At 43.0% G+C, this 25065-nt stretch overlaps 1 protein-coding gene across 1 annotated transcript; it reads left to right on the plus strand.

The window, feature by feature from the left end:
- Positions 1-1657: 1657 nt before the first annotated feature.
- ATP6AP2 (ATPase H+ transporting accessory protein 2) lies at positions 1658-12175 on the plus strand. Its single transcript, XM_061453395.1, has 9 exons — positions 1658-1801; positions 4182-4312; positions 6565-6693; positions 6822-6917; positions 7100-7237; positions 7475-7528; positions 8899-9048; positions 10116-10232; positions 11093-12175. Exons 1-9 carry the CDS (start codon positions 1732-1734, stop codon positions 11285-11287), a joined length of 1080 nt encoding a protein of 359 aa, XP_061309379.1. The 5' UTR covers positions 1658-1731; the 3' UTR covers positions 11288-12175.
- Positions 12176-25065: the final 12890 nt, after the last annotated feature.

The raw sequence follows: 25065 nt of genomic DNA on the forward strand, positions 1-25065 counted from the left end.
CACATACAAGGAACAGGCTATTATTGCCACCTAAGAAAAGCTGGGTTTAGGTGATTTGCCCATCTTCACTCACTATCATGTGGCAGATGCAGGGTTATAACTTTACTCTCTTAAATACTGCTCAACTGCTGTACACTCGCTTTTCATTTTGCTACCTGCCACTCCACAACTCATTCACTGACTCTCCTAGACAAAGCTCCTCTTTTGGTAGAGAAATGTTGCTCAGGCAATTTTCAAAGTATTCTTATAGTTGACTGGGATTTCTAAACACAGCAGAACAGCTCTGGCCAGAAAGCTGTATGGCTAGTGATCTCTGACACGTGCAGCACATAGTCTTGCTATCTGGATGTGACACAGTCGCTGTGTTCCAGGAAACCATATAAAGGAGAATCATAGAACTCATCAAGATTCCTGAGCCTAAAAACATACAAAGACCACAAGAACTACTCACAACTTGATTGATCATGGCATTGTACAACATATACAGTGAGTAGCACACACCCACCTGCCTATTTCTATCACAAGCAAGAACAGCTGAAGTGAGATGAGCAGAGCCTGGCCAGCAACTGTAACTGTTCTCAACGACCAAACTTTCCGGAAAGGAGGCAGGGATTTTCCAGCTGAACACTCCATCTTGGCCCCTCTCCTTCACCTTAATAAACCCTCACTAGTTTAATGGACGCAATCAAGCCCCTGAAGGCTACTTCACCTGCAAACATCCAGGCCCGCAGCTGCACAGAGGCGCCAAACTCACCGATACAACTTCTTTCAAGGGTAAAGCGCTGAGGCACATGACAGCCATAAACACATGGCTACTTTTTAAAATTATTTAAACCTCACTGAAGAGACAAACAAAAAAGCAAACCAACGGAAACCCTCTCATCCTCCTGAAACAAGCGCTCTCACGAGTGACACTAACCCCCCTTTAACATGGATTTTTCTCCTCCCCTCTGTGCCCTCTCAGGTACACCACCTGAAGGGCACAGGAAAAGAACTGGAACTGGAACTGGAACTGGAACTAGAACTGGAACTGGAACTGGAGCCGGAGCCGGAGCCGGAGCCGGAGCCGGAGCCGGAGCCGGAGCCGGAGCCGGAGCCGGAGCCGGAGCCACAACGAACCCAAACCTCTCCTCACAGTCAAAGCCTCCCACCCCCAGCACCCCCCACTACACAGGTGCGAAGTAGGCGGGGCTCTCGCTCTCTGAATGGTGCGTACCCTGTCAATCAGAGGTTCTTCCCGCCCCCGCGCCGAGGCTGCCCTATCCAACCGCGCCTCCGCCAAACAGACGACAGTGGGAGGGGCGCGGCCCCGATCCCTCGTGTTCCGATTGGCCGAATCAGCTGCCCGCTCACCCCGGCGAGGCTCCGCCTCTCAGCGCTTCGCTCGGAATCCACAGCGCGGAGAGGAAAATGGTGCAGAGATCTCTCACGATCTGATTGGCCAAGTGTAAGCGTCATTCAAGTTAGGACTCCGGCCCCCGTCTGGGCGGGACAGCGGCTCAGCTGACTGATCGCCCTGTGACAGGGAGGGGGTGGGTTGCATTGCTGATTGGTCAGTTCCTCCTGTCACTCCTGCAGAGTTCCGCCTCGCCGCCATCAATCTCCGTGCTAATTGGCTGCGTCAGCGCTCCCCAGGGGGTGGGGGTTCGGGTGGTTTCGGTCCGGCGGTGCAGCCCGGCATCTTCCTCAGCGGCGTCTCCTAGCGCGGCGGTAGCCGGTACTGCGGCGGACATGGGGTGGCGCGGGGGGGTGCTCTGGGCCCTGGAGGTGGCGGCGCTGGTCACATCGGCCTCTCTTGCCGGTGAGTGAGCGGCGTTCGGCCGTCGTGGGGGAGCGCTGGCCTAGCTTGCTGCTGCGGGTGGGGGTGGGGGTGAGGGTGAGGGAAACGGGAAGGGCTGCCTGGCCGCTGCGGGGGAAGGGGTCGCTGAAGGGAAAGGGGCGGCCGCGCGCCTCAGCGTGACCGACCGCAGCCGTGGGGAAGGGGTGCGGGAGCGATGTGGGGGAAGAAGGGGGAAGGAGCACGGACGGAGAGCCCCTTCCGGCCGCTGTAGGTGGGAAAAGACCCGGGACTTATCTCACACGTATGTGTCTGTTTGTCTGTCTGCCAGCTTCAGGACTGAGATGTGGGAGCTGAGGGCAGTCTTTTGCTGCGTCTCCCTGCCTCCTATCTCCACACACACCCCTGCTCCTCTAGAGACTGTGCTTGAAGACTTCGCATTCCCTTTCTAGCATAGGGCTTTATGAAACGTGTTACAGAATCATAGAATGGTTGAGGTTGGAAAAGACCTTTAAATTTATCAAGTCCAACCATTACCCTAGGACTGCCAAGCCACCACTAAACCATGTCAGTAAGGGCCTTACCTACATGGTTTGTGAAGACATTGTTACCTTACTTTGTACAACTTTTCATGTTTTGCTGATCTGGAGGCTTTCTGTTACTTGTTTTGAGTTGGACTTCTTGTCTGTACTTAAGGCTTCCAGGCCCCACAAATAGTTTTCAGTCAGTTTGCCTGAGTTCTACAGTCCAAGCTCACAAAGGCTTTTGAGAGGTGAAGTTCTCTAGAAGTACAGCTTTGGCAAGGTGAAAGTCTGATTATGTATACTCTGTGTATGTGTGTAACAGTGTACAGGATTAAATGCATCTCAGCATTTACTCTCTAGACTTAACCACTTTGGTGGCCTAGTACTGTGGTCATTATAATGTACCTGAAGAAAAGGCTTGTGTTCCCAAGTTCACATTCAGTTTTGATCACTGAGATCTTGAACAAGTCGAGCAAGGCAAATTTGTTGAGAAAAGTAATGCTCTAATTTTACCCATCCACCTAAGCAATTTTGTCCTAAGTTAAGCCACTAAGTTAAGTCTCTAAGTAACGCATGGGACTCTCTTACAGCCCTGTGGGGAGTGGACTGAAATCCTACAGGCTGAGCAAAAATATTTGTAGCAATTTTGTAAATTCCTTCTTAAATTGGTTTGCAAACCAAATTTCTGCCCTTCAAAATGCGGGTCGATGCACTGTTAAAGTTAATAGCAGATGATCCAATAAACACATCGGTTTAAACCACAGAATGCTTAAATCTGCTCCATATACATCTAGTGGTTTGGCCTGTTTCTGTTTCCTTTTGCCACCCTTCCCTGACCTGCCTTGCAGTACTTTGTTCCTTTAGTATGTTTATCATAACATAGCTCAGATTTACTGTCAACATTTGTATGCATGATCATGAGCCAGGCTTTAAAACAGCATCTTCAAGGTCACATTCGTTAAATTATTGTTTAGGGAAGGTTATAACTGCACAACACATCAGTTTACTATTGCATTATTTTTATAAACAGCCTTTAGATTTGCAGATGCCCTGGAAAACTATGATATGTAGCTGCTTGTATTGGTAACTGGTTTTCAGTGATCGTATGAGTAAATACCTTTATTTCCTGTATACTGTTATATATATATATATATCTTTTTTGAAGTATGCAGTCAGACTGATTGTATAATTAGAACTACAACAGTCTGCAAATATTTATTGTTTTCTCGATTTTCTGAAAGTGAAAACCCAGCAATAGAAGTGTTGCAGACTGTGGCTTCACACAATTAGCTTAGGTCTAGTACTGCATCCAAGGAAGAAGAATGTCTCACAACGTCATGTGGTTGAGGAGGCAGAGCAGAGACACTGGAGCTGTGCTGCAGATGCCAGATTGTTCCTGGCAGTGCTCTGTTCAAGCCAGCACTGACAAAATGCTTGATCCTCCTGGCTCTGGGTTCAGTGGCTCAGACTTTTTGCATGAAAAGAGGTGGTAAACCAAGCAGTCCTGGAAGCAAACAGAGCTGTATTGATGCTGCTTGTGAGCTAACAGGATGTTGGAGTCTACCTGGCTCTGCTAAGGGTTAGTTCTACCAGATGTGAACTGTAACACTGCTTGCAAGCTGCTAGTAAGTATGCAGAAGTGTACTGTGCTTTTGCTTGAGTAATTGTCCTGCTTTTGTTAATGTGGATTTGTATGTCCTTAGTCATTGCTGTATAGAAATCTTATTTTGTATGCTAGAGCATTAAAATGATTGGTTCGCATTACTTGCATTACGTAAACTGGTAGGTGTGAGAGGGAAGAAGAAAGAATGAAATCTGGTTTTTTTCTGTGTTGTATAAGATTTCAAGAACTCTGATGGCTTTTTATGTTTGTTTTTCAGGTGTAAGTGGAGATGAATTTAGTGTCTTACGATCACCTCAGTCGGTTGTTTTTCGAGATGGAAGTTGGCCCATTCCTGGCGAACGGATCCCAGATGTAGCTGCGTTGTCCATGGGCTTTTCTGTTGAAGAGGTATGTTTCAGTTCTTGATTTTTGAAATGCCTCTAAAACAACAGACCTGCTCACTTAAAATGCAGATCTTCTGTCATGTGCTGGAATATATAAAATATCATTGTGTTTCTCTTGAGGAATGTGTGACTTGTCAGAGTGTGGTTTCCAAGTCATATGAGCAGCAAAAGGCTGTGCTAGCCAGCTAATTTGAATCATCAGCTATAGAAGGAAGCATGCCTGTGAGTCTTTGCTGTGCTGTTGTTAATTTCCTCTGAGAGCCACCCCTATGCTGTATCCCCCCCACCCATGATCGCGTACTGGGAATCTGTTGAAACTAGTCACTTCTTGCCTACAAGCTATCCATAGGGCTGTGCGCCTGGGTACACTGAAGATGGTAAGAAATGGCTTGGCTGGGCAGGCATTTTGTCAGTTCAGCAAGCTTGTGTGCTGAGCATAGATAATAAGAACCAAGTAGACTGGATATTTAGGAAGGAACCCAGAGACTTGAAAACTCACCTTGGGGGTAGTATTTTCCCAGATCAGGTTTTTTAATATAGTTGTAGTGATATTTAAAGTGGGGCACATGAGTAGGAGCCCTTGGATTGATTCTTTCTTGCCTACTGAATTTCTTGCTGGGCTTCAGCAGAGATGATCAGCTGTTGAAGCAGAATCTTAAAGTGTGATACCCAGGTGTCTCTAGATCCTCAAAGCTACAAGCTGGGGTGTGCTCACACTGCTGCGGGGTGGTGGAGGCTGGTTCCCATTTTTTCTATACTACAGCTGGCTAAAGGTCCTTTAAGTCTGGTTTGAATGCAGGTCTGTGTCTTGGAATTTGTCTGAAAATATCTTGTTGTCAGTTAATTATGCTTTTTTGTCATTAAGCTAGTAACACACTCTCATGAGTAGTATTCCCAAGAAGTCTATTTTGATTATTTTATAAATTAAAAAAACAATACATCAGATGGTATTGTATGCATTACATGTAAAGACACCCAGGAAAACATTGAGGTTTGGTCCATTTTGAACACCTGACTTTTGGCATACTGGTCATCCAGAGGTATGATATGTTTATGGAAAAAAGCGTTTCAGTACTCACTCTGTGCTTTTGCTGTGATGGGTCCATAGCCCATAGCATCCTTTAGAAGTAGTTCTCTACTAGTATTATTTCAAATCCTAGAAGCAGGCAGGAAAGGAAGTGTTTTAATTTCTCTGTTCAGTGAAGCTCTGAAACTGAAAGTTACCAGCATTGTCACTAAGGCATTGATCACTGTCTAGGCAGCGTACCTTGGTATGGAGGATACCAGAGGGCCCAAACACTCAGCTTTACATCAAGACTGTAGTCTGGGAACATAAATTGGCAGTGCAGTAGGTGCACTATATATAATTGAGAATTCTTGCTGCATTACACTGGGGATTCTGAACAACAGTCCTAAAATGGTTTTCTTGCTAAAGCCAGATAAAATGGAACCTCTTTTTTGTCCCTGATGGTTCTTTAAAAGATTTTTCTTTTGTTTCTTTGAGGTGGTACAGATCGTGATGTGTCAATGCCATGTAGTTCTGAAATCCAAATAAATCCAAATAAAACAGTTTCATAAAACTTAAAGAAGCAGGTATGTCTTTACACAGATGAAGAAATCCGAAATCAGTCTAAATGGATAAATTTGTATTTTGTGCCTGAATAAACCAGCCAGCTAGCCTTCACTGTGCTCTTACCAATACATAACTGCAGGAAGCTACTAAGGAATCTTTTTTTCTATGTTTTCCATGCAAATTTGTATGGTTTATATTAGTATGTTGCTGTTATGATTAATGCTCCCTTCCCTTTGTGTGTGTGTGTGTCTCTCATTTCTTTCTAGTACTGAAAATATGAAGATGTTAGTGTTTTAATGTGCCTAAATTGTTTTCTATGGTGTTTTGGAAAAGGTGGGGGATGTGTGGTTGTTTTTTTAATTGAGCTTTCATTTATTAAATACAGACTATGATATATTGAATTTAATTATGGGAAGTAACTCCTAATCTATCCAGTATGTGTAATGCTTTCTCAGTGTAAACTTTGTTATTAAGTTATTGGCACCTTTTAAACCAGCAGTTTCTCCACTTGAGACAGCATTTTTTTAGGGGAGTTCTAGTATTAACTTGCTCCCCCATGAAATTTCCAACAGACTGTCCTGCAGAGAGATATTAACAAGATAGTTATTTTGCTGTAATTGTTGGGGAGGGGTCCTTTCTTTCTCCCTTAGAAATACAAGCGTTTTTTTACTATATTCTAATAGGACCTTTCCTGGCCTGGCCTTGCAGTGGGTGATCTGTTTCACAGACCACGAGCTACTGTGCTGGTAACTGTGAAGGGAGTGGACAAGCTGGCTCTGCCTGTGAAAGGGGTTTCTTACCCAATTGAGAATGTGAGTATCCGCATTTGCTCAAAAAGAGGTTTTCTTATTTTTCCAGACCTCTGTACTTAAGCAAATTATCTCCTTTTGTATCATTAGGCCCTGTTTTATCAGAAATCTAACTAGATACTGTCTTCCAGGCCGTTCCTTTCAGTCTTGACAGTGTTGCAAATGCCATTCATACTTTGTTCTCTGAGGAAACTCCTGTGGTCTTGCAGCTGGCCCCCAGTGAGGAAGTGAGTATTGCTTCACTTCTGATTCCAGATGTTGTAAATAATAAACTGCTTTCCACTTGTGTGGCTGGAGCAAAACCAATTGATTTTATGAAATATTTTGCATTGGAGAGGGATTGCAAGTGTGGTTGGTTATTAATGAGTGACTGGAAAAACTGAAAACTACTTTGGTGCTGTTCCTGCAGAGGGTGTACATGGTGGGTAAGGCAAACTCCGTATTTGAAGATCTCTCTGTCACGCTACGCCAACTGCGAAACCGCTTATTCCAGGACAACTCCATTCTTGGCTCCCTTCCTCTCAACTCCCTCAGCAGAAACAATGAGGTAAAAATTTTTTTAATCAGTTGGAACTAAGAACTCTAAGGAACTAAGCTTTTAGGTTTTGGGGTTTTGTTTTTGTACGTAAGTTTATTGAAAGAGTAATTTCCTTCTAGCGTATTTTGATGCTATAACTGACTTAACCTGTTGTAAAATACAGAGCCTTTCAACAAAATGAGACTTCCCGAACTTTGGTCTCACCAAAGGAAATACCTGTCTCTTTCTTTCTGCCTCTTTCCCCAGGTTGACTTGCTTTTTCTGTCAGAAGTACAAGTCCTACATGATATTGCAAGCCTGGTAAGGTTTTTTGAAACACTTTCCCTGTCTTTTGTCAAAAACTTCAGAGATCTCCTTTAAAGGTATAGAAGCTGTAGCCAGGATACTTGGCAACCAGTGATACATATATTCCAGTTTGTCATCAGTTGGCTGCATCAGTTTAAATAATGCATTCTGAAGCTGTTTTCATCAGCCCTTTCACTTGTGGAAGAAAATGAGACCCTTAATCATTTGTAATTTCTTTTGTATTGTGTTCAGTGAGAACAGTGGGAATTCTGAGCTGGTATTTCTCCATACCCGAAGACATAGGAAGTAATTAATGAAGAATGTGCTAGGGCTTTCCTTCTTTTCTTAGTTGATAAGTATAGTGGTAGTTAAGAACATGTTCTTTGCCCTAGCCACAATTTTACTTCAGAAGATCACCATAACATTTTATCTGAAAAGACTGGGGTAACTTTTTCAGCATGAATAGTGATGGTGATAGAAGTGTTCCCATGGGCAGGCAAACTTTGTAATTCTTACAGTCTTTTTACTAAGAAGCTACTGTCTTGTTGCTGTGGTTTAGGGTTTGTTTTGAGGTTGGTTGTGGGGGTTGGTTTTTGCTTTTCTTTATGCTGCAGTCCTCAGCTAGTTAAAATGAAAGAAGCATTAAGAGCTTGAAGTTCCCTTTAGCTGAAGGTCTGATGGAGAGAAATAGAGCTCTTGAGAAGATGAGGTAGGACAATGTGGTGTCTTGCAAATTAGAAATCATGTAGTTAAAGTAGATGGGAAGATATGAGCAGATTAAATGCCTTGCTTTCAGAGACTGTTCTCTTGTGCAGGCAAATGTCAGTGCTGCAGCTTCACACCTGTAGAAGTGCAAGAACATCACTCCTGTCCTTTGAGATAATTTGGACTATATTGGTTGCGGTTTACGACAATGGGATAATACTGAAGTAAAATACTTCTGTACATGGGTTACAGCAAGGTAGAAGTTGCAACCTAGTCAGTTTTGCAAGGGCCAGCTTCAGCAGAGGGATTAGTAGTATCTAAGTAATAGAGTTATGTATTTGTATTTTTTTCTCCAAATTTTATTTTTACAACAATTATGGAACAAGGATTCTGATGTAAATAAGTATAATGTTTCCTTTTAGTAGAGCTCGCTATTACATGTATATAACAGCATGCTAGGAATAGATGCTGCATGACGATCATCTTCTTGCTTCTGTAGAATAGAAAAATTGTGGACTTCTAGTTAAGTTGGCAAAAAATTCCACTTCCTTATCAATATGGAATGTGACTGGAAAGTGAGGCTGGATTAGTCCCAGTAGTAAACTGATTTTTGTGAAATACATTTTTAAAGTAACCTTTGTATGATTTGATTTCTTTCTGCCCTCAATGGTGTGCCAAAGCTGTCTCGTCACAAGCACTTAGCCAAAGATCACTCTCCAGACCTGTATTCTCTGGAACTGTCTGGTTTGGAAGAGGTTGGAAAACGATACGGGGAAGACTCTCAGCAGTTTAAGGATGCTTCTCAAATTCTGGTAGACTCTTTGCAAAAGGTATGCTTTCTAGCTAATGAGCAAAACTCACAGGAATACTAAGGAGATATTTTTTTGTGTAAACTACAAGGGAGTTAGTTTATTGACTGTTTCTGCTTTGAAATGTTACTTCATTAGTGATGGCTTGCCTGATGCTTGTTTTTGTTCGGTTTTCAAAAATGCTGTTGTTCAGTTACAAAACTGAATGTTGCAACTTGTCGCTCTGGAAAGCGTTGACATGATTTTACAATGTGTTAGATGTTTTGTGTAAATGAGTAGGGTTATATTGAAACATGAGTTGGTATGTTTGTTTTTCCTAAATAAAGATCATGCATTTAAAACCAGCAGTAGGTCTTGCAAAAACCTGCTCTCAGAAACGTGGAAATCTCTTTATCTCAGGGTACAGTGGTTAGTTTCCCCTTGCCCACAAAGCTGTACAAATCTGTATTTCCAAGCCTCTAAAATAACTGCTCTCATCTGTCAATGTGCTCAAAGTAATTTTTTGTCAGGTAATTGTTAGATAAAATCTTTATTATGACCAGTCAGTCTTGGGATTTTCAAAAGCATGATGGAAAAGCATGAAAGTGTGAATAATGCCAAATAAGTTTGGCCAATAAGTCAAATAACTCTTTTCTCTAAACATTACTCTTTGTCCTCTTTGCAGTTAAGCAGATGTATTTAAATACTAGACGTATTAGTCTTCAGACCAGATTAAATTATTCAGGTTTATAGTTTCCCAGTGGAAGGTTGAGAACTGAAATATTTTGTTGAAACTGATGATAGACATACAATGGGGAAGCTATGTGCTGTTGGGCCTTTTGTGAAAGGGATGAAAGAATGAGTTCAGCCCAGAAAGCAGTCATAAGCTCCAGTTTCCTGGACAGTGTTTGAGGCAGTTTAAAGAGATGCTGTAAACCAGGTGAGTCAGCACTTCCTGAGTGCAATTCTGAAATAGTGTAAATTTTTATAACTTTCCAGCATTATTCCTGAAGCTGATGTACTAAACCATAAGACATCTTGCTAACAAAACTCTGCTTAATTCCTGACTACAGTGCAGGTTTCAAATTAAATCATTCTTGCTTTTCCAGTTTGCAGACGAGATGTTTAATCTGTATAGTGGGAATGCAGTAGTAGAAGTGGTAGCTGTAAAGGCGTTTAATTCTCCCAACATAAGGAAGACTCGCTCAATTCTCCAATCTTCACAGGTAGTAGATGCACGTTTTTCTGTATCTCATTTATTAGAAGTGATCCAAACTGCATCACTGCTTCACTTGAGCATACCTTTTTTTTGTAAGGACTAGACTACTAACCGATTTAGGCATGGGTGTGAAGAGGTCAGCTTCCCTGTTTTGATCTTCACTTAATCAGATACTAATTTTGGTTGAAGAAGGGCCTCTGGAGATCATCTAGTCCAACCAACTGTTCAAAGCAGAATTAATTTAGGAGTTAGATTGGGCTGCTCAGGTCCTTGTCCAGCCAAGTTTTTGAAAAGTCCATGGCTAGCAATCCCAGAGCCTCTCTGGACAGCTTGTTCCAAAGCTTTACCCATTGTCACTGTCAAAATATTTTCCGTTATGTCTTGTTAGAATTTACATGTCTGCTCCTTTCTCCCCAGTGCAGTAGTGCATGTAAGACCTGTCTCCCAGGTAGGGAGAAAATTGTTTGCCTTGGCTTGCTGCCTACATTCCAGATGCAGTCCAGGGTGCAGTTGCCTGGCATCATCGCAGGGACACACTGCTGATTCCTGTGCACCTTGTCCACCAGGACCTCCAGGTCCCTCTCTGCAGAACTGCTGCCAGTGGTCAGTCCCCACCAGCCTGTGGGGTTATCCTGTCCCAGGTGCAGGACTTTGTCCTAACAAAATTTCATGAGGCTTCTGTCAGCCTGTTTTGGATTCCATTGATGTCAGTCACCGTAATCACTTTTGCATTTTTGTGCCTTAACATCAGGATTGCGTAGACAAAACCGCATTTCACATATTCAGATTGCTCAGGTTTTTGGTGTAGTCAGAATGTGTTTTGTATGCAAGCTAACTTTAAAGTAATACATCCTCTCTTTATTTCAGAGCGAACCAGACAATCCATATAACCTTGCCTACCCATATAACTACAACTACTCTGTAATCTTCAACATTATTTTGTGGATGATGATAGGTCTTGCTTTAGCTGTGATAGTTATCTCCTACAACCTCTGGAACATGGATCCTGGCTACGACAGCATTATTTATAGGATGACAAATCAGAAGATAAGAATGGATTGAACTGCACTCTTATTTCAGTGCAAGGAAATGAAGAGTAAGGTCTCCTTTAAACTGTCTGGAAAACAAATATTCTGACATGGTTAATTGTGGAGTTTTTTAAAGGTGTATTTATTTCTAAGTACTTTTTTTTCCTCTTAAACTTATTTTAAATGTTAGTAGTAGCACCAGATGGGGCTTAGAAATTGAAAACTGCTTGTTAAAAAACCCCAACAAACCAACAATAAACAATCCCCAAGGTAATTGTTATTAAAGTAACATCATTCCATTTTTTTATCATGTAACATGAGTTTTTGAAATACCATGTACTGCCTGTGACTGTGTGCAAACCAGATGAAATTATGATAGCAACATGTTGTTTGAAACTTTTACACTGGAAGATTAGAAATTATAGCGGAATTGTTGTGTTGTATATTATGAACCAGTTGTAAATGTTTGATGTAAATATTTATAATGGCGATATGTAACTTCAGAGAGGATAGTAATTATTCTTTAGTAATATACTAAATACAGAAATATTTCTACAAGACTACACTCCTAGTGGCACAAATGGCATTTTGATTTCATGTTGATGGCTCAGATGTGAGCTGTAGTCAGAAGGATCCTTTACCTAGAACTTGAATAATTTGGAAGTAAATAACACTAGTGTGGCTGGACTATACAGTGGAGAGTCTATAAATATTGAAGTAGCAACAGTCTGATAATGGTCTCATGTCATGTACAGTTGTAAGTTCCTATTATGACTCTTCATATTCCTTCCATTTGTGTTGATGTTATTATAAAAAAAAATTCTTTTTGGTAAGAGTGGACCAACACTTGAGTGAAATACACCTGGCTTATAGTCCTGCTTCAACCAGTCAATAAAACAAAGAACAGTTGTTCTTGAATCCATTTATTCTTTGTGGCTTCATAGGTGTAGCTACTTGTATTTACTGTTAGCTCAGCTGAATAGAGTTTGTGCTGGCAGCCTCCTACATGTGACACTGGGCCAAAGTCTGTAACAGTTTAGTTTTAATTGTCTTTCAGAAGCAAATGTTGAAAGAGCACCTTGTATGGACTAATTTTCCTAAACCAAATAATGAGTATAGTTAAACCAAGTTAATCTCTGTCCTGAATCTTTTTTAGACCTACTTTTTTAGAAACTCATTTGCTCTTGTGGTAAAAGGAATTCTTCTGGACTACAGCAGTGTGAATGGAAACTGCTTTTTTCATCTTGTACTTAACTTTCCCTACTGTTAGGAGATATTTGTTCCACTACCAGAAAAGATCTGCTCATTGAATTAATTTGCCCTGTTTACTGGGAATGTCAGGTTTGGAGGGATTGAAGTTATTTGTGTTGTGGTGATCCTGGATACTGCTTCATGTTGAATTGATTAACATGCTGCAGCTTTACCCAAGTCTAGGAAATCCAGTTTATTGTCTGTTACAATAATTTGAAATTAATTTGAATGGCATTTAATTTGAGTAAGTTCAATAGATAAGAAGAGTTGCTGTGCCAGTTTCTCTAATTATTGAACATCCTGTAACACACCTGCACTGCTTTGAGAATCAAATCCATCTGATGGACCGCTATGAAACCAATTAAAATACAGCTCTACCACAAGGCAGGGACACCTTCCACTTGACCAGGTTGCTCAAGGCCCCATCCAATTAAAACACCTGTACTTTAGGGCAGATAGGACTTCTGTAGTTCTTTCCACCCCTCTATCCAGAAAGTTTTAAATGCAAGACCTGCCACTGAGATGGTCATCCCTATTGGCTCCCTTCCAGCTGCTTTCTGCTGCTGTAGGTAGGCTCTAGTTTTACTTTTTAAAGCTAGTCTTAACTACTTTGAAGGGCACATTTGAATTCCTGCCTCTCATGTTAGTACCATATTTGTTCATTCTCATGGCTGTAAGACCTCCAGCTCCTACTGAAGGGGCTTTTGAGCACTCTAATGTGTGCTGTCTCTTAAATATGAGGTGCTTTGTACAGCACAAGCTGGTTTTTTTTAACCACTGTAAAGCCACTATGCTTTAGTTTGAGCTCGGTAAGCAAGACACATTACACTGTACAACAGTACTGGTCCTCAACTGCTAATCAAACGGGCAATTACAATACTGATCTGTGTGCCAGGAATAGCATTTTTGTACTTAGAATTCAGTTAATTTGAATGAAAGTGCTAGCACCACCATTAGACCTGCTATTGATTTTTAAATGTAATCATCCCAAGAACAGAAATTGTGAAAAGATTTGTGATATGATAGAAATAGCAGGTTTTGTGGACAGTGCTGCCAGGAAAGCAGTGAAACTGTTATGTTTGCTTTGTGAAGGAAGGCAAGAGAGCAGAAACCCACAACGTTTTCCAGAGGGAAGTCACCACCTTTTGAGGCATTCCTGCAAGGCTGAGAAAGGGAGAGGGATGTGAGGAAAATTGAGCCTATACTAGGATCCTGTCTGCTTGAAGTGGGAAGTGTAGGACAGTCATTATGCCCATGGCAGGAGGGCTGGAATTAGATGATCTTAAGGTCCTTTCCAACCCTAACTATTCTATGATTCTAGTATCTAGAAGGAAGTAACTTTCAGCCAGGCTGGGAAAGGCTTGATACAGTGCTGCCAGTAGGATCTGCCATGCAACTGCTGCAGGGAGTGGTGATCTGGTCACCAGGGAGAGCTTTTCCTTGGGGAGCTTGGCCTTGGCAAAAAGGGTGAGAAGTATTTGGTTGGGTCTGCTTTAGACCGTAGTCCTGTATTGTCTGGTATTTGTACTGGGGAATAACTGGAGCCCAGGTAGCTGTTCTCATGAAGTGCTGATATTTGTGAAAAAGGAGAGAATTCTGCATCAGAATTGAAGCCTGGGCATTGATTTTGATATTTAGATTGAAAGGAGGAAATAAGAAATACAATAAAGGGCTTTTAAAAGAGTCAGTGTGCTGGTCTTTCTAGGTAATCCCCCCAAGTCCAAACTTGGCAGAAGGGAGGTGTAATCCAGGCTTAGTCTATGCCTCAGCTGTCCAGACTTTGCCATGCTGCAGGCATGGCAAATTTCAGAGTTCTTCTGGCCAGTGCACTGTTGTTGCAACAGGCAAGATAAGCCTAAAGCAGATCTGAAATGTGTGTTATGTTCAAGTCTAAGGAAGTGGAAATGAAGAAACCGTGTTGAAATGCAAATGTTGAGCAACCTTGCAAGTGAGTGCTGGGATTTGAGCTAAGATTTACAAATATTCTCTAGAAAAAAAAACAAATTTTGTGCTCAAGGAAGGGTTGAGGACTGTCCTGTGTTATTCATTTCCTTTTCTGCAGGCACTAAACCATATTCTCATGAATTTTCACCTTTGTAGAAGAGGGTGAGGGGATCCACAGAAGTACAGCAGGACAGAAATGGAGTCAGGTCAAAGGCGGCAGAAGAGGAGCCATAGGATCTCAGATCTCTCAGAACAAAAGAAACTGGAATAAGCAGGAAACCCAGAAGTTTATTTCCTCTCCTTTTCTGCCATTAGCACCAGGTGTTGCTAGAGAGGAGCTGCGCTTGCAAGGCACCTAACGATAAAGGGCTTCTACAGCTCACGGTATGAAGCGTGGAACTGAGTGAAAGCTAGCCACCATACACAGAAGTGGTTTCCCTGCAGGAGCAGGGCTGGTATGTGGTGTGTCACTGGATCAGAGAGTGAGGACTCCAACAACTCCCTTTGTGCAGCGCTACAGATGGAGACACTGCTGCCGCCAAACCCTCTCCAGGCACAGCTTGTAAGCACATGTGAAAGCAGGTCTCTGACCTCAGACCCAGGCCATTCTTTGGTCATGCTGTAAATGACTGCAATCTCCTGGTCCAGTGACAGTTCAGGTCCCTCTGTGTTTGGGGGGAAGCGTCTCAGGAGATGTGGAGCGCTAGCAGATAATGCAACATTTCCCATACTGCTCAGAGACATGTGCCCTGGCAAAATGCAACTGTAGTGAAACTGCTGCCCTGTTCTTTCTACTCAGACTTGTGTAAAGCGTGACCTGCCTGACCAGTGAGGAGGTTCAGGGTACAGAAAGCCCAAGTGACCACATTCCTTTCAAATAAATGGAGCAGAAACTGATGGATGGCATGAAGCCATGCATCCAAATACTCTGCTCCAGTGCTCTGGCCTACCTAAGCTGCTGGAAATCAGCCACTACAGATGGTGTCTGCCTAGGAAGAGGCAGGAGATGGATCTGCCGAAAGGCTGTCTAAACCCAGGAATGGATAGGTGGTGCTCTGAAACTGTAGAGATTCTGACAGATGTCTGTGACAAGAGATGGGGGAATGGCTTTAACTGAAAAAAAGTAGATTTAAATTAGGTATTAGGGGAAAAAAAACCTTCACTATGAGGGTGGTGAGGCACTGGCACAGGTTGCCTAGGGAAGTTGTGGCTGCCTCATCCCTGGAAATGTTCAAGACCAGGTTGGATGGGGCCTTGAGAAACCTGCTCTAGTGGAAGGTGTTCCTGCCTGTGGCAGTGGGATTGAAACTAGGTGAGCTTTAAGGTCCCTTCCAATGCAAACCATTCTGTGATTCTGTGATAAAATTATCAGCAGTTCTTTTCTAGAATAGGTCAACAAGGCATGCAGACCCCATCAGTACGCGGGAGTAATTGAGGACAGGTTTTAGAATATTAATCCCATCCTTAAACAGGGATTTACCCACCAGCATGCTTTCAAGAGTTTAAAGAGATTCTTCTGTTGCTGAAGAGCTGGTTCACACTAAAGGACTCTGGCAATCAATCCTAAATCAAAGTGACATTGATGTCATTCAGCATCACCAGAAATACATAGCTAAATTCTTGGCATGAATACACAGCATAAAATATTTAGAATGCTTCATAAGGGAAACAAAATTCATGGCTGCCCCAAATGTTTTTATAAAGGCAGTCAAATTACACTTTAATTATGCTCAAGTGCATGAATTTATGATGACAAATTTACATGTCCTTATTCTAGCAAGCATATGCTTTTCATGAGGCAATGGGGATAGAAGCAGTATGGCTCAGAGGAATTCATAGTAATTTAACTGGTAGCTGTAAGGTCAATGACTTCAAAGACTTCAGTGCTGCCTACCTACTTGATCAAGCCCCTTATCTGAAGTACTTCCTTAAAATGCCATGGTCAAAGTACCCAAGGAATTGATAAAAACTAAGTCTGTTACAATACCTGTGTAATCAATTACGGCATTTGGAACACAGCAGAGCTACATGGGAGCTATAACTGCATCCTACAGTAGCTCATCAATCAAAATCTTGACTAATGTATAGCATCAGCTTTGAAAGGGAAAACAGCTCTCAGCTCCTATAGCTGTCACTCTTAGTCTCTGCTGCAGCAAAACAACAGAGGAAAAAATACATAAGCCCAGCTGTACCGATTGTTTTCAATCGACTCAAAAAGATGCCCAGTAAAACATCTGCAGGAAAATGGTGCCCACACAACTAACATCGCGAAGGTGATGCTGACTACCAGAAACTGGCTTTAATGTGTGCTACCTTTGCAGAAAAACAAAATAAGCATCTCAAAACTAAGCACAAGCGGATCAGGAATATAATCATGCTGGGGCACAAATAGCATCACCAAAGCATAATGGCCTCGGTGGCAAATGCATCACAGGTTTGATTTTGCAGCACACTTTAATTTTGCCTGTGTCCCTTAACTACTGTTTTTTATCCAGGGGAATGGAGGAGTCTGTATTTAAAGGAATACAGGGGGAGTCACAGGGCCAGGCACAGAACTGAAAGAAACTGTATCTCCCGCAGGCAGCTGCTGATGTGTGCCAAGCCTGTGGCTGCCAGTCCCTTTAGTACAGACTCTTCCATTCCCTGGATAAAAAGCAGTAGTTAAGGGACAAAAGGGACAAAGTAACCTTTCCTGACTTAGGAAGCTGGGGGTGAGCACAGCCCTCTCCCTTCTGCACCGCCCAGCTGAGAAGCAAAGACTGAAGCTTTAGAAAGTCATTTTAGGGCAGCAGTTCTTGAAGTCTGTCTTCCCTGACATCTCAGGGTAAAGCCGAAGCCTCCTGTGCTCCTAGCAAGGAGGTAGCTGCCGGACAAACCCCTCCATCCCAGGAATCTCACTTGGGAAAGCAGCCTTGGACATGTCGCAATAGCAGCAGGGATCATTGTCATGAGACCAGCTTCCTTGTCAAGACAAGGGTGTCAGACAGTCCAGATTTAAATATCCCAAACAACCATTCTGCATTTCAGTTCCTCCTCTGCTCCTGTTTATTTTTAACGTTTCCTTTTTTTTTCTTTTTTTCTGTTATCCCAGCAGTTCCCAGAAGTTCATCCACACAGGAATCACCTTCATTTCTTCTTTCCACCCTGTGTTTAGCTACTTTCACACCACAGACCTTGTTCTTAAGAAATTCCACAGCTGCTGAAGTAACTCAGATTGTTGGCAGCAGCAAAACAAGTCCCAGTTGCTATCATAGCCAGCACTGTGTAGGAGTCAGTGGTTGCTGTTGCCTAAATTAACTACTTGGTAACTCCCACTACCAGGGCAATTCCTGGGAGCTTGTGCAACGCACATGTGCTGGACCACACCTCCATACTCCATGGGAGTTTGAACAAGGAGTCAATAAAATTTCTGCCATGTCCAACACTGAAACACCAGAAGGATTTTTTTTGGTGCTGAGAGCACTAAATTTCCATGTCAGAAGCAAATCTATGCTAGAATAAAGGTTCTCATGTTACAGTCTATGAAATGTCACATTTTGGTGACGGAGCACTGAAGGTCAGGGTTTGGAAGGATGGAGAAAGGGAACCGCAAACAGGCTGGGCAATCTTCCTTAAAGTGGACAACGAGAACAGAAGCAGAAAACCCCTCCAATACTAAATCTTGGGTTTGAGCTAGGTGATCTTTAAGGTTGCTTTCAACCCAAACCACTCTGTGATTCTGTGTGATTCTGTGGAACAGCAAAAATGTTCCTACTGAGTACACAGCAGAGTCAGATAGCAAGTAACTGTGATATATTAAACAGAGAAAGGGGAAAACTTTCATTTTCATTTTCTTATGGATCCAGGTATGTCCAAATAGCCATGAGGTTAAAAGTACTCACAGAAATTGAAAGCCTACTACAAATTATGGGGAAATATGCGGAACACAGACAGAAGTAGTCCGGAGGATATTTTTCCCTAGAAAATATCAACACTTCATTTAAAAGAACATTTCCACTGTCTTTATGAGAACTGTTTAAAACAACAAGAAGAAAAACCCAACAACAACAAAAACCCACTTGCAAAAAGTAAAATTAGATTTGTTCTATCAAGTCATCTGTGACAATAGGAGAGTGGAGGAGGAGGAAAAAATGCTGCATTTGCTAAAAGCTTTATTTTAACTCCTGATCTATGGAAGAAAACAACCAAGAGCTGCACAGGGAGGAGGGCTGGAGGAAGTTGTTAGCCAGACAATAGCAGGGACTGTCAAAACCAGAGCCTTATTTAGAGCAGAAAAATGGGGTTCTGACAGCACAGGTCTTGTAAGTGCCTATCCAAAATTAAAGGTCAGAAATTACCAGTGTGGGCAGTGATTCACAACTGAACCCCAGCCTTTTTTCTTCCCCAGGTTTCCATGTCAGCTTCTGCCCAAAGACTTCAGGGTGCAAGAATGAAATAGAAGAGTTATGGGGGGGGGGGGGGGGGGGGGGGAGGGGGACAAAGGAACCCATTTCTCTGGGCAAAACATTATCAAAGTACTCAAAACCAGCCAAATTTGGAACAACGCTGCAAGGTCCAGCAGCTGGGTTCACCTAAGGTAAAAGGAGTGTGTGTATGTGTATCTTAAGCACACTCCAACAGCTGGAAACTTAAGGGTTAAACACATCTTCCTTCCCTCCTGTGTTCAAAGCCATATTTTTATTAAAAGAAGAAAAGGAAAAGAGAAAAAAGAAAAAGTCCTTCCCACAGTCAAAGTGTTTATGGAGTTCAAAAAGGCTCTGTGTATTTCCAGGTCCAGCACTGAGAAAGGTTCCAGCTGGGAGAGCAGCCATGCAGAAGGAGGGAAGAAGCCAGGGACAGTCCCTCTAACCAGCATGTGGTAGGTTCTCCACAGGATACTGAGCACCTCTGGGCCAGTCTGTGCTGCACTCCTTCCTCCAGCTCCCTCCACTCCTCCCAGTTATTTTAATATAGGTCTTTGAATGAGAGGTGTCACCGGGTTGATTTTGTTGTTCTTGCAGGAGAATGAATCAAGATGCTTCTAAAATCATGATTCAACAGCTGCTGCCTGACCGTGGTCATAACTGTGCCCAAAGGGACTGGAGCACAGAAACAAGATGGAAAAAGGGCAGTTTCTTCCTTGGATGCTTACAAATATCACCTCATGCTCACAGCTTTTTGTGGCTGACATAATCTCTGTAGTGCACCACAAAGCTCAGAGCAGTGAGGATCTCCAAGAGCTTCACTCTCAGTTTAGGCAAGAGCACATAACTTTAAAATGGAGCCTGCCAAGTTTACAAACAGCATTTTACAGCATGTTTGCCTGCAGCAGATCTCAGTTTGGAGACACAGGAAGCCCAGCCCTATATTTCTCATTAAATGCAAAGCAGAACCCCTTGTTTTACCTTTTTTATAGCTGTACAAGCAGTCAGACCTCTGGCACCTTCTGCAACGCGCACAGTGAATCTCGTGTCTCCCTTCCAAACACCTTCAGGCAGCAGGAAGAAGAAACTCTCCTTTCTGCAGAATGCATCAGTTCATTGAGGGCTCCAGTCCCCTCAGGGGAAGGTGAAGAGCAGAAGCAGCGTCACAACAGGGCCACAGCTGCTCTGGGCCCAGCAGTGCTGCTGCCCACAAATACCCTGCCCCTATAGGGCTGTATGGCACTACATGCTATGGAAGAAAAGAGGACTCTGGAAACGCTCTGGTCAGGAGGATGACCTCTGTGACTTTCTGCTGGTGGCTGTCTCTGAGGCAGCTGTTAAAGATAAAAGGTCTGTGCCACCAAGCTGGTCCAGAAACCTTCATCTGTCCATGAGCTGGGTAAACCTGCAGAACAAAACACACAGTGCTGATTGGTGACCTTCAGCTTCAGCTGCATTCTCTGTCCAGCTTCACTACCAGGCCGTGAATGCCACTGATGTTTCAAGGTCATGTCATCTGAAGTGAATGAAACAAACTGAAATAAAACTCTCCCAGGATGCCCATAACGTGCTGTTTCCTAGTCAATGGTGTGTTTGAAGGCCAATCCCTTCAGACTTAAATCTTTCCCTGTTTGGGCACCTGACTCTTCAGTAAGAGTTGAATGTGGATGGTACCACACTGTGCCAAACTGTGCAGTGAGCAAGAGGCAGGGTGTGCGTGGGCAATCTTTCCTCTTTCAAAACACCTTTCTGCAACAAAACAAACACAGAAAAACAAAGGCAGAAATGTAGAGAGGAAAGCAACTTACAAACCTGATTTCAGGACCAGTGAATGTGCTTTCAAATCTAAGATGAATTCAGGTTGACTGACCAACTATGTATAGACCCAGGCACATGGAGCATAGAAAAGAACGAATTTATTTATAAAGCTTGCCCTGTTCCCCATTTGTAAGACACCATGAAAGGAAAGGCACTACCCAGCACAACAGTAAGGTAAATTCCAGCCCACAAAAATCAAAAGGAATTTGATGTTTCCAAGCATCCAGAGCTATCACAAAGGCAAGTTATGCCTGTCCATTCAACATGGAGTGCCATGAAGGTGAGGTATTCCATTTACACTGCTACATAAACAGGGCAGAACTTGGCCTTGGCCCCTAGGACAAACAGCCCTGACTGGCTCCCACCCATATATGTGCATACCGACCCTGAGCAAATTCAGCTTGCTGAGAGCTAGCCAGAGCAGTCCCATGCAGGGCTGGGAAGCTTGTGAGCTGCCAGCTCTGCAGGTCAGCACAGCAAGCCTGAGTTTGGTCCACTTTTATTTAGCAGGGGAAAGCATGCTTAAAGAGAGTCCACCCTCTGGAGATTCCTGCTGAGCAGCAAATCCAACAGCAGGATGCCGCAGGGTCCCAAAAGCTGCTTAGCAAAAGCCAAGCTCTGAGGTTCAGTCTTCCCAGCTGACTCCCGCATTGCCGCTGGTGCAGTGCAACACGGTGTACACAAGAGATGTTCTTCCATGGCAGCAGCCACCGGGAGTGTGTTGCTGGGAGAGCAGCTTCTTACCCTGACACGCTGAGAGTTGAACTGGAAAGCTTGAACCCAAGAGTGCAGAGTAGGTGGGTTGGTTAGAGCTGGGTTCAAATACAGGTTAGGTCTCAGCTGGTAGCTGGCAGCTCTCCTCTGGGCACTGAGGGTGACAGCTAAGCAGGACTTGTGGCTAAGATGGGCTCAACAAGCACTTTGGGAGGATGGGAAAGGGAGGCATTGTCTCAGCAGTATTTGAAGTTACACTTCAGTTCTCACATAGTAATGTTATTAAAATAGCTATTTTAACATAGCTAAATCTCTAGGAAACAGTCAGCTTTGCAGGCTGCCCGAATAGTTCAGGCATACATCCATTTTACCCCTTTTGTTTTACATGCTCATTGATTCCACATGTATACAAACACTTATTTTCTTTGCAGCTTTTGATGGGAGAAGGGCGAAGGATAGATGTAATTAAACAAGATCTAGTCTGTCCTGCTAGCTGGTGTTTTAACAGATCAGCAAGTTAAAGCGTTAGGTCTTATTTAACAGCACAAGGATGTGATAAGTGCAACGTCGTTTAGTACTGTTGAATTGCTTCTGTGGAGGTACACAATGAACACCACAGCTTCTCAGCTGTGTATGAAAATCATGGTGCATTCCTACAACATTACAGCACTTCACGAGCAGAGGCCTGATAACAAGTATGAACTGGGAGAGAAGTGGCTGGAGAGCAGCCCTGCAGTAAGGGAGCTGCAGATGCTGGTCGGTATCAGGCTCAAAAGGACTCAGCAGTGTGCCCTGGCGACAGGGAGGGTGAACCGCATCCTGCGGTGCATCAGACACAGTATCACCCACCAGTCAAGAGAGGTGATTATCCCGCTGTATTGAGCACTTGTGCAGCCTCACCTGGGGCACTTTGTGCAGTCCCGGGCCCCACAAGGTAAGGCTGTGAAGGTCCTTGAATGCATCCAGAGAAGGACAACAAAGCCAGAGACAGAGCTGGAAGGAATGTCCTGTGAGGAGCGGCTGGGAACTTCAGTCTTCTCTAGCTGGAGGAGAGGAGGCTGAGAGGCAACCTCATTGCTCTCTACAGCTCCCCGAGGAGGCTACATGAGAGATGGAGGTGCTGAGCTCTTCTCCTTGTTATCCACTGACAAGATGCATGGGAATGGTTCAAAGCTGCACCAGTGGAGGTTTAGACTGGACATTAGGAAGCATTCCTTCACTAACAGCGTGGTCAAACACTGAACAGGCTTCCTAGAGAGGTCCTTGATGCCCCAAGCCCATCAGTGTTTAAGAAGCACTTGGACAATGCCCTTAACTTCCAGTCAGCCCTAAACTGGTCAGGCAGTTGGAGTAGATGATTGTTGTAGATCACTTCCAACTGAAACATCATAGACCAATCTAGTTTAGTCTACCTTGAAGAGCAAGGTAGGAGATCCCATGCAGAGCAGCATCAGAGACGCCACCATCAGCTCTCAGCCCCGAGCCAAGCTGGCTCCATCCCCGCTTTGGGGGAATCAACACCACACAGGTGTGTGTTGAAAGCACAGCAGGGCCCACGCTGGCCTGCAGCCCCTGAGCTGCCCCCTCCGTCCCTCACTCCGCTGCAAAATCAGCTTCAGAGGATGGGAGTGCTTTTCTGCCTCTTTCAATGCAGAATGCATCATTCCCCTGCTGTCAGCTGGGGAGATTTTTGGAGAGTGAGATAGTTGTGTTCCCATTTGACACTGGCTAATATTGCTATGCCAGATATGTGGATCAGTTCAGGACTGCTATATTCCTCCATGTAATTAGATGTTTCTTGTCCCACAGGCAGTTTTATCAGAAACAATCTACACATACCAGAGGATGCAGAATCACTCTGGCACTCTTAGTGAAATAAATGGAGAACTAAATCTCTTGTAATGATGAAAATCTACGAAACAGTCCCAACGCAGCAGATGGATATAACATCTGGCTACCAGAAACCTACCCTGAACACATGAAAAATGAAACTTAAAACTGCACTTGTATGACATACAGTTGTTTCTTTGAAAGGAGAAAGTATCAGTGGGAAATGCTTCCTTTTACTAGTAGCATTTTCCTTAGGAACTTATTTAGGATGTGGTGTACGTTTTCAGATATACTTGTATCAGCTCTTGATGTTAAAACATCAGTTTAGTTCTGAAATGGTAGAAATAAAGAATTTTTCCAACTGAGTAGCAGCAGTTAAAGATTAAACATTTAAAAGAGTCCTAGGGTTCTCTCTCCAGTGGATAGGTTTTGTATATCAGAAGCAGAAACTGCATAAGCACCTGTTAGATACACACAGGTCAGAGAAGCAGTGATACAGTACCAATACCCAAACTCACAGGTTCAAGGCTGAAATCTGCCGTGGACACCAACTAAAAGATTCCTTCTAATGGCAAGAGCTTTGAAAGAGGTTCATTTATTCACAAGGAGGGAAGAGCTGCAACAGCTGTAGGGGCAATGGGCAGCCTTAATGCCAACAAGGCAGGCTAGGATACATCCACCAAAAGGCTTTTAAAATTAGTTTAAAGCATCCTTCAGCTGAGCAGGTACCTGACAGAGTCCTGCAAAGGGAGTCAGGCAGCACAGCAGAAAGCAGGAAGTCAGGAGACCAACTTGAACACAATAAAAAAGTTGAGAATACTGATCCATGAGGACAAATGGATAAATGATCAAGTAATTCCTAAGGATGGAGATTTTACTCAGTTACAAGAGCCTTCATTCATCCCTGACAAAGTTCTCTACATACATCCAATTCAAAAAGTTATACGTGAGGTTATTTCTTCTCTGGATCAGCTTTTTTTGGATCAGCCTCTATTTCATAGTACACAGTTCAATCCTCTACCTTACCTGCCTTTACAATAAACCAAATAAGAATCTACACAGAGGTGTCTACAGCTACAAACTCTGTGACAGATGAAAGAAGGTCCTTTCTTCCACTAACCTTTCCTTTTGGGACAGAACGTATGTAGTTCCTTATGTCTGTAAGAAACAAAGCACTGTTTTAACTAATTACTGGTTATTTATACAACCAGGAAAATGAACAAACTCTGCATCCTATGACTTGGAACAATCAAACCCACAGAATAAATAAATAAGGTTTTGTTTTGTGGTTTAAGTTAGCAGCACATGTGTGTGGAAACACCTACCGAGATAGCTAGGTAATTGTGAATACAGAAGGTCTGGCCAGTAGCTAAAATAGAGAGGAATAAAGTTTAAGATTATACAACATCCAATTCAAGATTTTTTAATCCAGTTTATTAAATATTGCTTTTTGGGGACATGTTTACAACAAGCCCAAATAAATTGTTTAAGGATTCAAAGCAGTCATATTAAAATACAGCTTCAATATAAAGTTTGTCACAGTTTTACAGTATTCAAAAATGACAGACCTGCCTTAAAAAAAGACTATTACACCAAAACATAAGAAAAAACAGAAAAACAAACAAGTTTGGCATTTTCATAATCTTTATAGTATAAAACAGAATATTAAATCTATTACCAGCAAGCTGATCCTTCAACCTATTACCTAGTCTGAAGTGTCTCCTGTTAAAACACACTATACAACAGCACTATACAAAAGTCATGGTGATACTCATTTGATGAAAGTGCATCCCTGAAAGTTTGCCAGTTTATTATAGTTAGCTCTTAAAAAAAAATAAAATAAAACGTCCTC

Source organism: Pezoporus flaviventris, unplaced genomic scaffold, assembly GCF_033815535.1.
Source record: "Pezoporus flaviventris isolate CSIRO_AGI_PZ_B2104156 unplaced genomic scaffold, CSIRO_AGI_Pfla_v1 ptg000015l, whole genome shotgun sequence".
NCBI lineage: Eukaryota > Metazoa > Chordata > Aves > Psittaciformes > Psittacidae > Pezoporus > Pezoporus flaviventris.

Bases quoted from the DNA above. Each gene is read 5' to 3' on its own strand.
- ATP6AP2 (XM_061453395.1), top strand. From the start codon at position 1,732: ATGGGGTGGCGCGGGGGGGTGCTCTGGGCCCTGGAGGTGGCGGCGCTG. The intron at 1,802-4,181 runs GTGAGTGAGCGG...TTTGTTTTTCAG, and splicing joins CACATCGGCCTCTCTTGCCG to GTGTAAGTGGAGATGAATTT. The intron at 9,049-10,115 runs GTATGCTTTCTA...TTGCTTTTCCAG, and splicing joins TGGTAGACTCTTTGCAAAAG to TTTGCAGACGAGATGTTTAA.